General features: G+C 44.4%; 1 protein-coding gene across 3 annotated transcripts in view; it reads right to left on the reverse strand.

The window, feature by feature from the left end:
- Positions 1-12,320, reverse strand: part of TSPAN4 (tetraspanin 4) — a 1,631,716-nt gene that overhangs the window by 143,815 nt on the left and 1,475,581 nt on the right. For all 3 annotated transcript variants that reach the window (XM_063944765.1, XM_063944764.1, XM_063944763.1), the window contains one exon: positions 7,180-7,254. In XM_063944765.1, coding sequence (XP_063800835.1) covers positions 7,180-7,254 — 75 coding nt within the window. The remainder of the gene's footprint in view (positions 1-7,179; positions 7,255-12,320) is intronic.

Below are 12,320 nucleotides of genomic sequence, written 5' to 3' on the forward strand. Positions count from 1 at the left end.
ACACTTGAATTTGTGCTTTCTGGACTTTGTGCCCTTTGTGATCAAGGCAGAACTCTCAGCTGTGGTCTCGACAGGAATTCGTTCTTGGAACTGCAGCAATTTGGCTCTTACAATCTCCGTTGTTAGTTTAGTGTCGTTTGACTCTAATACAACCACCAAAAAATAATATTCTGGTGTCAGATTCTGTAACATAGCCATTGTGACTTTTTCCTTGTCCAGCTGTGCTCCCACAGATGCCAACTGTTGAGCTATCGAAAATAACTTAGCAATGTAATAATTCATGTCCTTGCAGGCACTCAGTTTCGTTCCATATAGCATGCGTCTTAAACTTATCCTTCTCATTAGACCTTTATCTTCATATGCATTTTGCAGGGCTGTCCACATGTCCTTAGCTGACACTTTCCCACTGACTATTGAATAGACATGCTGCTCCACAGGTAAACCTATCGTCCCGATGGCTCTGTCTACATCATCTGGGTTTGGACCTGCTCCTGGGTCTATAGTAACCTTCCACAACATTTCCCACTTAAGCTGCATCTCCATGGCAAACTTCCATGTAGCATAGTTCTCTGAACCTTTCAGCTTAGCAAAGTTCATGCTGTGTCCTGTGCTATACATCCTTTTTGCACTTGTATAAAATGTCACTTTAAACTGTGTCACTGTGATTATTCAACAGCACACAAGGGGTTAATCTTCAAGTACACGCGGGTCTGGGCATGGGACTGGGCCCATAACCTGTTGGTAGAGTGTACTGGGCTATCTGTTAATGCAGGTTTATTTAGTGAACACAGGTGACTCAGATGTAACACTGACAGCAGTAATCAGGAGCCCATATATCCCACAAGGTAACAGCATTAGGTATTGGTAGTTATCAGGAGATGTCTGTGGTTGGTGAAGCATGAAGGACTGCACAGCCGTGCAGTCTGACTCCTACTGTAGAGAAGATGATACATGCACTGGAACACTGAGTCTCTGTAGCTGAGATCTGCTCCCAGTCTCAGCTCTGCACACTTGTACACCAGGACTCTGTCTCTCAGTCTCTGAATGTCACACTCTCCTCACTCTCTCTCTGAGATGGAGGAACAGGAACACATCATATGTCTCCGCCTCCGAGTGACTCCTGGCACTACAGGTCTAACAGATGCTCCCATAGACTGGTACACAGAAGGAGACAGGTACAGAGCGCATCACTTTGAACAGCAGCTTTAGGCAGCATCGTTGTGGTCACTTGCTGGTTTTCTTTGTATATAGTTATATTTAAAGTTGCACACAACACAAGATGCAGGCAACTCTGATTTTCATGCAGGTGTGGCACCGCATAGACATTCATAGTAAATACCTGTTGAATTGTTACTATAACATTACTATTGTGCAAGACACACATTACAAAAACTCTCCGTGCAAAACAGGACTGAACCATGAAGCATGGCTAGTATTGAGACGCCCATGTGCGGCTCTGCAGATCTCAGCACCTGCGTACAAAGACACAGTATGGGTTGCAAATCTGTTGATTATCGAAGGAGCCCTATGGTCGCTCAGTATGACTGCAGTACGTAAGAGCCACTGCATACAGGAGAGCAGCCGCAGCCTCAAACCGACCCCCAAATGGTTGTAACACATCTGCCTTTTTGTTATCTCACCCAAACATTCCCTGTCAATCACCTTGCAAATAATGATTATTTTTGTCCGCCGTCGCAAGACCACAGCGACCCATGCACAGTGCGGATTAAACACATGCGCAGATCGCCAATAATCGCTCAACTGCAAAAGATCCGGGTTTGCGTCCATCTCAGAATTAGACCCATAGTTACATAACGTTCTGTGTGTATATGAACAGTATATATTATCATCAGTGACTTTCAACAGTTGCTGAATACGCAACATATATTTCAAACACTTTTTCTTTGGTGAGGCTCAATCAGCCTTGAACTGACAATCTTCCTTATTTGTGCACAGCAAATGCGACTTATTTCCATTTCCCTGAGGTTTGCTGGATTTATGCAGATCAGCCATTTATGTCTCTCTGTTTGACTAATACCGGCTTCATAATTACTTTTCAAACAAAGAACAGTGTAAGAAAAACAACATCAATTTACCTAAAGACAGGCGCATAAAAGAGATGGAAAGAACCTTTCCAACCTGTTATGCATTAGTGTATGATGTCACATGCGGGAAGATTCTGCCCCGCAGCTACTGCAGATATCCAATATTATAATGAGTATAGTATGTGACAGGTTTTTGTTTTTTTTACTGTGCTGACATAGGTACAATGCCACAGAGTAAATTAGGTTTATAATGTCAAGCTAGGACACTGCCTGCACGACAGCTCGAACTCTGGCGATGGTGATAGGTTATGTAAGGTAATCTGACACTAAACAAGGCAGACGTCTATATTTGCTACCTAGCTGTAAGTAAAAGGCTGGAAAAATAGAAGCAAGTGTTTATACCAGAGGTTACAAAATACGGCCTTCAAAGCAACCTAACCACTGGCGTGTCTATAATGGGTGCACCAATTTTTTTCAATAGCAATCCGCCGGAGTCCCAAGTTGGCAGCTGCAGAAATCACTAGAAAAAAAGTTGCGGCGTCCATTTTTCCGGTGTTTAGCGCATATGCAGTAGGAAAATCACTGGGAAAATGGCCACCACAGCATTTTTCCAGGGACCGGTGCATGCGCACTAGACACTGGGACAGTGCTAGGGTCTCCTAGTGCCCAAAGTCTATTGCTCTGCCAGCTAGAGATGAGGAGGCCCGGACAAAGACTGCACACGGGCTTCCTCTTCTCTTGATGCGCCCCCCCCTACACTAATAGTCCAGGTTTTAGACATCCATGACTCAGTACAGATGGTTAAATCAAATTGACTGAGGTACTAATTAAGTCACCTGTGGCCAAGCATGGCTGTACTTAAAATCTGAACCGTTATGATGCCTTGAGGACCGCTTTTGGGAACCTCTGGTTTATACTGTGATCCAACGATAACATAGCTGTTTACAAGACAACTAACATAATATACAGTACAAGATGATTTAGCAAGAGAAAACACCTTACGACACACACCATACATACATACATACATACATACATACATACACACAGTATCATACCTACTAACCTTCTTCTTCTGTGAAGCAGGACGCACGTGCACCAAAACCACGCGCGCTCCCGAAACGGGGCGTGACCTGGAAAAGGCTGTGTGGCGTTGCGGTGATGCCGCGATTGTAAGCCACGCCTCTCTTGTCCACCACTGAAGGGGGCATGCCCAGTGCTCTGTGAACTGCTGGCATGCCCCCTCTCCCTCTTGTCACTCGTCACTCGTGAATAGATGCTGTGCGCATGTGCACACAGCGTCTATTCACCGACAGGAGCCTCCCAACTGCCCCCCTTCCCCACCGCGAGACACTGCAGCCTGCGGGCGGGATAGTCCCAAAAAAACATGACTGTCCCGTGAAAATCGGGACAGTTGGCAGGTATGCAGTATGTCAATCTTCCAGCACAATGACAGAAATTAAGATACTAAACAATATATGTAGTCTTCTTGTCATTATTTTAGGGGAAAAAGAAAGTCCCCTTTAGTGCTTTAAAAAAAAACCTCTTCTAAACGTCAACGGTCACGTTAACGTTTTGTTTCTTACACAAACTGTCATGTTGATAGTTGAGTCTGTGCCTTTACTGTAATACAACCTCCTGCACACTACACTGTCCTGTAGGTGAAGGTATCTTATCACCAATCAATGCTATTCTTCTGTGCAAAACAAATGACCCATGCAGAACCACAGATACAAATCACACATAGCCGTTATTAGATTTTATATGAAATATGGATTCTGGCTTCTCCTGAGTCTGGATTATGAGGTCCTTCATATAACATCCATGGTGAGATACAAAGTGATAAGATCCTTCCACAGCGCCATTCCCTTATCGGACGCTGTATGCTAAAATGTGTGCTGGAATGTAATGAGTCTGCACAGAAGTGATGCCAGTACAGATATGGGATCTACAATCCACTGAGAGTTGACCAGATAAGATTATTTTTTTCTTTACTGCAAAAAAATTAATTAGTAGTAATAAATTACATTAATAAACGATCCCTGTCTTTCCCCCATGCTGCCCTAGGCTCATACTACATTGATTATTAGTTCACAAAGCTGTGGGTTGCATAATCATTGATTGTACGTGTAATCAGCAATTTGAATCCACATGAAAAATTAAATAGTATCACTTGTTATTTACACTGGATGAACTAAGATAGCATGCAGCACTGTACAGATATATTTTATAGATAAAAACAATAAAAAAAAAAATCAGGTTACCAAACTGAATCTAGGGTGTCCATATATCCTACCTATTGTGCTAAGGTCTGAGCAACCACAAACAGATGAATCAGGGAACTGTGACACTAGACGGTAACCTGACCATGAGGCTAAAGACAGTAGGCAGGATGTAATGACTCACGAGGCCGGTGGCTGTGTGGGATGCTGGACGTACTTGGAATTTTTTTTAAAGGGACAATCACTTACAAGGCATGGTTTTGCCTTGTAAGTGATAGTCCCTTTAAAAAAAAAACTGCCCGAGTTCGGCCGGCATCCCACACGGCCTCCGAACTTGGGCATCATTATATCTGGCCCAGTATGTTAGTTGGGGGAGTTTTAATAAAGTATCCATAGCACTATGTTACAATGATACAACATATATGCCATTTACGCCAAGTCATGATATTACTTATGCCTCTTTCTCATTGGACAATGAAAGAGTGCTTCCTGTCTTGGATAAACATAAATTGTGGTCAATGTGTATTGCAGAAAAACTGTTATTACTGACAAATGGATCCATATTCTGTAGCTACTGTTGTTGGAGTCAGGGCCTTAACTAGTGGTGTGCCAGTGGTGCCTGGCACAAAGCTCGTATGCACTGTGGGCGCACACCACTGGCAACACCCACTGGCCTGCGCGGCCGCACTGTGTGGGATCCGCCTAGCCACCCATCCTCTGTTCAAATCACCTGTGCCGCACTGCACTGCCGCTCAGCTGCAGCTACCTCTCTCACATACAGTATAACCTGGTAGCACTGCAGCTCGTCCGCCCCGCCTCCCTGCTCCCATTCCTTTACCCCATCTTCTGGGAGAGATGACGTCTCTCCCAGGCCACCCTCAGCTCACCCACAGTACCCTGCGAAGAGCAGCAACATAGGGCGGGAAGGACAAGAGGACAGCTGGCCGGTGAAGTTGTCTGCCCCGGAGTAAACTTAAGTATAACACGCTCTCTCTTTCTTTATCTCTCCCTCCCTCAACTTGTAAAAGGGGACTCTGCCTGCCATAATGTGTGAAAACAGTACTCTGCCTGCCGTAATGTGTAAAAAGGGGGCTCTGTTTTGCATGTGTAAAAAGGGGTCTCTGGCATAATGTGTAAATAGGGGACTCTGCCTGCCATAATGTGTAAAAGGGGGGCTCTGCCTGGCATTATGTGTAAAAGGGGACTCAGTATGGCATAATGTGTAAAAAGGGGACTCTGGCATAATGTCTGCCTGCTGTGATGTGTAAAAAGGGGACTCTACCTGGCAGAATGTGTAAAAGGGGACTCTACCTAGCATAATGTGTAAAAGGGGTTCTGTGTGACACATTTTGTAAAAGGAACTGTAACTGGTGTAATGTGTATAAGGAGCCCTACCTGGTGTAATGTGTAAAATTAGCTCTACCTGGTGTAATATGTATAAGGAATTCTACCTGGTGTAATGTGTATAAGGAGCTCTACCTGGTGTAATGTGTATAAGTGGCACTACTATATGGAGTCATTTGAATAATGGAGACTACTGTGTGGTGTAACATGATTTGCTATTATTTTGTTACTACGCCCCTTCCCCATGAAGCCACGCCACTATATGATTTCCACTGACCCAATTTTACATATGGGGGCAAAAATTATTTTACTGGCAAAGGGCACTAACATGTTTTTTAGTACGGCACTGGTTGTAGTGTGATACAATTAACGATCAGAGCCAAATTAAGGTATGTGGGGGCCCATACCAATAAAATTGTCAATATGATATGCGGGTGATATTGAAAAGCATAATGTGTAAATACCGCCAGCGCCATAAATGTGTTAGTGTCTCCAGTTTACATTATGCTATACAGAAACTTCAGTACACAAATGGCATAGTGCCCCCACTGGTAATGTAGCTATGTGTAGGGGTCCCCATGTGTGTGTGGCACTAAAAACCGAACTTATTTCCTCTCCCATTATATCTGGGAGCCCTCAGAATTTAAAGTTTTTTCAAATTCCCAAGAGTTGACTAACAGTCCGGGTCCTCCCACATCCTCAGAGAAGTGTGGTGTCCAGGGGGGCTCTGAGTGGAATCGTGATTTTATTCATTGCTCTAAACCCACTGTACCTCCGGCTTCCACCTAGACCGCCCTTCCGGTAAAATGTTCTAATTCTGGATTTGTGGAACTGAAATGATCAGATACTAATAACTGGGGTTAGCAGAAAACTGTAACAAATCTGGTGAAAATAATCCTTTCATGGACCTGTGCCATTAAATAGATCAGACGAGCGTACCAAACTGCAGCAACAGAAAGGACAGAAGTGTTACCCACCATTTTTGCAACATGCTGATCAAAGGATAAACGGCAGGAAACAGATGATTTCTGCGTTACACACACTGTCACCAGGTAACACAATTGTGCAACCTATTCATTTATACCACAAAATGTTTAATGAGGAAAAATAAATATACATTACATTCCAATAATTGATCTGGACTTCTCCTCGTGTAACCTCACCACACCAACTCGCAGATTACTGTGTTCTTCTACCCATGGTACATGTCTTAAGATTGTTCTATTTATTTATATAGTATTAAGTTACTTTGTAAATTGTATAACTCTGGAAGATTGTAAAAAATATATGGACAATTTGCTCCCTTCACTGAGTACTTCTGTAATGTTTTCCTACATTTTCTATAATAAATAAATGAATGAGAAACATACATAAAATATAAAATATTCAGTCTACTGATTCCTCTCCCACAATCCTTTGCTGTTTTACTGTCTTGAATCTATCAAATATGTAATTCCATCTGCTTTTACTGGTAAACTTCCCCGAACATTTTCTATGTAAAAATACAAAGAAATTTACTATCATGAAGAATGACTCACTAAACATTAATAAATGACATAATAACTTACTTTATCAGTGTAGATAAAGAACAGGGTAACCACGATGAGCTCCAATAAGAAGATGATCAGTAACAGGATAAAGAACTGAGAGGGCGAAAAAACAGATGTTTATTGTTATATGTATGGAAATATAATATATATATCTATATATATATATATGTGTGTGTGTGTGTGTGTATACATTCAGAGCTTTCTATTCACTGCCTGCTGAGCACTTTATAAATGTGCAATTCCACACATGTCCAGCAGGGGGTAAAATAGTGCGGAGCTGTACACAATGGTCCTGATTATGATTTGAGGACAAAGTGAGAAAGAACAAGTAACCATGGAGGTCATTCCGAGTTGTTCGCTCGCAAGCGGATTTTAGCAGATTTGCTCATGCTAAGCCGCCGCCTGCTGGGAGTGAATCTTAGCATCTTAAAATTGTGAACGATGTATTCGCAATATTGCGATTACACACCTCGTAGCAGTTTCTGAGTAGCTCCAGACTTACTCGGCATCTGCGATCATTTCACTGCTTGTCGTTCCTGGTTTGACGTCACAAACACACCCAGCGTTCGCCCAGACACTCCTCCGTTTCTCCGGCCACTCCTGCGTTTTTTCCGGAAACGGTAGCGTTTTTTCCCACAAGCCCATAAAACGGCCTGTTTCCGCCCAGTAACACCCATTTCCTGTCAATCACATTACGATCGCCAGAACGATGAAAAAGCCGTGAGTAAAATTACTAAGTGCATAGCAAATTTACTTGGCGCAGTCGCAGTGCGAACATTGCGCATGCGCATTAAGCGGAAAATCGCTGCGATGCAAAGATTTTTACAGAGCGAACAACTCGGAATGAGGGCCCATATTCCACTCCAAGTGGGTCAGGTTTAAAATGTGCAGAGAGATTTAGATGTGAGAGAGGAGTGCCCACTCTCAAATCTAAATAGCAGTATAAAAATATAGCTGATCAGTAATTTGTGTTACATGCAAAAGCAGCCAGTATTTACCCTGCATGCAAAAACATACCACCCAACTGTCCCGATTCCAGAGGGCAGTCTCGCTATTTGGACACTGTCCAGCTGTCCCACCCGCGGGCAGCAGTGTCCCACAACTGGGGGGCAGTTGGGGGATCCTTTGATCACCCGCTGCTCTTCTCTGCAAAGCAGTGAGTGATCACTGAATAGATGCTGTGCGCACACACACACAACATCTATTCAGTGAGGGGAGGGGAGCTGGGGGCTGCCCAGCTGTCAGGGAGAGCTGGATGCGCCCTCAAAATGCCGAAAACAGGTCTGTGTTGTGAGACCACGCCCACTTGGATGAGGCCATGCCCCTCATATAAGCAGCCATATCACCTTTTTGGGTCGCGAATCCCTGCTAAGAAAAGTTGGGAGGTATGCAAAAACAATAAATGTATTTGCACCCCTTGCATTGTAACATGGTTTAACCAGGTACGTTATTTGTTGTTTCTTGCTTTATTATTCCCAAATCAGAATCAGGCCCAATGTGTGCAGTTCTTACAAAGACATTGTGCAGTTGTGAACCCAACATTTATGCAGGTTGAGTGAAACAAAATAAACTTTATTGACTCACAGTGACACATAAAGAGGCTCCACTGAGCATATGCAAAAGAATGGGATCAGTGTTTTATCTACCTTGTTATTGCTTTCCCAAATTCCTTATTTGAATTGAGGCATCAACATTTGCCAATCACCCTTTACCCCCCTGGACAGGACAGGACAGGAGAGGAGAGACTGAACAAGGTTTGATGATTTTCTTTTTAACAAATCCTAGCATTAAATTAATTCAATATTAGAATTCATGTAAACCAGTGACGTCCAAACTTATTCTTGTAGTGCCGTATTAAGGAAACGACAGTATTTTGAATGGAGGACCACAAACTTTTTTACTCAAATTTATTCTCACAGCAATTAGTAATAGTTATTTACCAAGTAAATATTCTCCTAAGAAATACCCAAACTAATATAAATAGCTTTAAATATACTGTACATAAATAAATGTTTTTAACAATTTTCAATTGCAATTTTACACACTGAAATAAGGTGCTGTATTAATGTGAGTTGTGACTTTAACTGCAGGCAAAATTGCCAGGTCTATGTGTTCTCCTCAGATAATGCCCTTCCGAGAACATCTGGGGTCGGTATTATCCTCAGGTGACAGTATGACTCCTCCTCAGATTCTTCCCCTCAGAGAATGTCTGGGGCCGGTATTATCCTCAGGTCATAGTATGACTCCTCAGATTCTGCTCCTCAGGGAATGTCTGGGGTCGGTATTATCCTCAGGTGACAGTATGACTCCTCCTCAGATTCTTCCCCTCAGAGAATGTCTGGGGCCGGTATTATCCTCAGGTCATAGTATGACTCCTCCTTAGATTCTGCTCATCAGAGAATGTCTGGGGCCGGTATTATCCTCAGGTCATAGTATGACTCCTCAGATTCTGCTCCTCAGGGAATGTCTGGGGTCGGTATTATCCTCAGGTCATAGTATGACTCCTCCTTAGATTCTGCTCATCAGAGAATGTCTGGGGTCGGTATTAACCTCAGGTTATGGTATGACTCCACCTCAGATATTACCCCTCAGAGAACGTCTGGGGTCAGTATTGTCCTTAGGTTATTATGGTATGACTCCTGCTCAGATCCTGTTCCAGGTTCCTATTCCCCTCAGATAATGGCCCTGTGCCTCACTCTCTCCTCCTTAAAGTATGCTCCCAGGTCTATCCTCCATGATTCTCCCTGATATATAGCCCTCTGTGCCTGTCCTCCCTCAGATAACAGTTGCACTCCCTACAGTCACTACACAGATCCTTATCCTCCTCATCTTCTGCTGGTGCTTTTCCACTCTGTGTCTGACTCTGGTTGGGTGGCCCTGGGTTGGGTTGGGGGACACCCTAGGGGTGCAATACCTGGCCAGGCTACTAGTATCACTCAGGGGGTGTTGCCTCAGCCTACACACTGCTTTAGTGTATCACTAGCTGGGGGACAATCAGATCTAAGGGGCTAGGCTTTGTGGGAGTCCCGTCACCTTGGAAAAGAACAAATATTTGATTGCTCTGTAACATCGATGGCTGGAAATCATCTGCTTCTCCCTCATCGATGGTAAAAGTAGTTACCATCAGTCACAGACCATCAATGTTTCCAAATCATCAATGGTCGATGGCCATCCCTAGATGGTATACATGTTCAAATGGGATCATAAGTGCCATTTTCTTGCATTGGTTATAAGGCACAATGATCCCTATGGCTACATTACATGCATTTTTAAATACGTTTCTTGTGGCAATTTATATGGATGGAGATCAGGCCAAGATTCCAGCAGTCGGGAACCCGACAGTTGAAATACTGACGCCGGGATCCTGACACTACTCGGAATGTCGACACTGGCATCTCGAATAGGGTCACAAGGCCGACAAGAGAGGTAAGCCGTGTATGTGTGTGTTTTGGTTTAGGCTGCGATCAGATGGTTAAGGTTAGGCAATGCCCTGGGGCAGAGGCGTCACCAGGTGCGGTGACACCCGGTGCGCACTCTGCATTACTACACCCCGCCGGAGCCGCGGCTCCCCGAAAAAGGGGAGAGGCCTAATTTAATCTTCTTCATTCTGGGGCCGTGCCCAGCTTCCCCGGAGATGCTGGATGCCCCCGGAGACTGGGCAGCGTGCAGTGCCGGCTCCTTATCTGTGACAGGAGCCGAGGGCTGCAGAGGATTATCACACTGCAGCACTCGGCTCCTGTCACTGCAGCACAAGAGCCGGGACTCTGGTGTCACCCCTTCCGTGGGTGACACCAGGGTGCGGGCCGCACCCGCTTTCTAACGCCACTGCCCCGGGGGGATTAGGTTTAGGCTACAGAAAGGGAAGGAGGGAGGGAAAGGGGGGTTTAGGGTTAGGCACCAGAGGGTTAGAGTTGGGCTGCGGGGGAGGGAAGTTAGGTTTAAACTGCAGGAAGGGGGTGTTAAGTTCAGGCGCCATTGGGGAGGGTTACTGTTAGGCTGCGGGTGAGGGAGGGTTAGGTTTCTGCTGTGGGGAGGAAGAGTTAGGGTTAGGGGGGCCATTGGGAAAAGGTAAGTATACTTAACTTCCCCTGTCGGGATTCAGACTATCGGGATGCCGCAGTTGGGATTCTAACTGCCGGCATATTCTACCCAACCCATATGAAAGCACTTGTAGAACACAATACACAAGCAAGCCCTGAAAAGTATCAATGTCTTTTTCATCAACAAATAGAACTTACTAACTGCTTTGGGGATCATTTACATTTGGATGTACAGTAAGTCAATTTTATGACATGCCTCTCAGATGTAGCAGTACATGTCCACTTTAACACTGGGCCTATACGTGTTGCTTTCACAAACAACCTGAAATGCTTTTGCATAAATAGGCAAGTATGCATTAGATAAGCAAATTCTATAAGTATAAAAAAACAAACAAAAACACAGGCCTCTGAAACATGCTATGCTATATTAGTAACATATACATTAGTTTGCATATCTGATCATTATTGGCAGAACCTACTGTATCTTAATACATGTTAGCAGTGTGTGATGAACATCAGGCCACACAAAGAATTGCTTAACCAGGGATTGGTTTATCAACCAGACAGAACCACAGGGTGTAAAGGGGGTACACACATACAGATGTGTGACAGATATATGTGCTGCGCGATCTAGCACAGATCGCTCAGCACACATTACGGGATGCTCAGCTCAGCACACAGCGCGATGTGTGCTGTGCAAGGGGCGGCCGGGGGGGTGGGGGGGCGATTCGCTATCGCTATAGGGCATACACACGAAGCGATGTGTGCTTCATTTCTAATCAATCTAGTCAGATTGCATAGAATTAAAACATACATCGCTACATGTGCACCCCCCTTAAGACAATGCAGGAACAAGCAATGGGAGGCAGATCCAGCCAGTAGCGGGTTGATGCAGTTGGCATGGAGTGTTTGTAGTGCACTCCTGCAGTAAGAATGTGGTATGGCTGGCAGTGGTGACACGTGGTGTAGAGTGGCATCGATATCTCTGAGGCATGGTCTCACTAAGAGGTACTCATGCATGTGCTATCAGTCTGGAGGTACAACTCGCATACATTGAAGGCTTACTATGCGTTACTATGGGGACCATGTCACATCTGAGGAGACAGTGCAGAGTGCATT

This window comes from Pseudophryne corroboree, chromosome 11 (assembly GCF_028390025.1).
Source record: "Pseudophryne corroboree isolate aPseCor3 chromosome 11, aPseCor3.hap2, whole genome shotgun sequence".
In the NCBI taxonomy this organism is placed as follows: Eukaryota; Metazoa; Chordata; class Amphibia; order Anura; family Myobatrachidae; genus Pseudophryne; species Pseudophryne corroboree.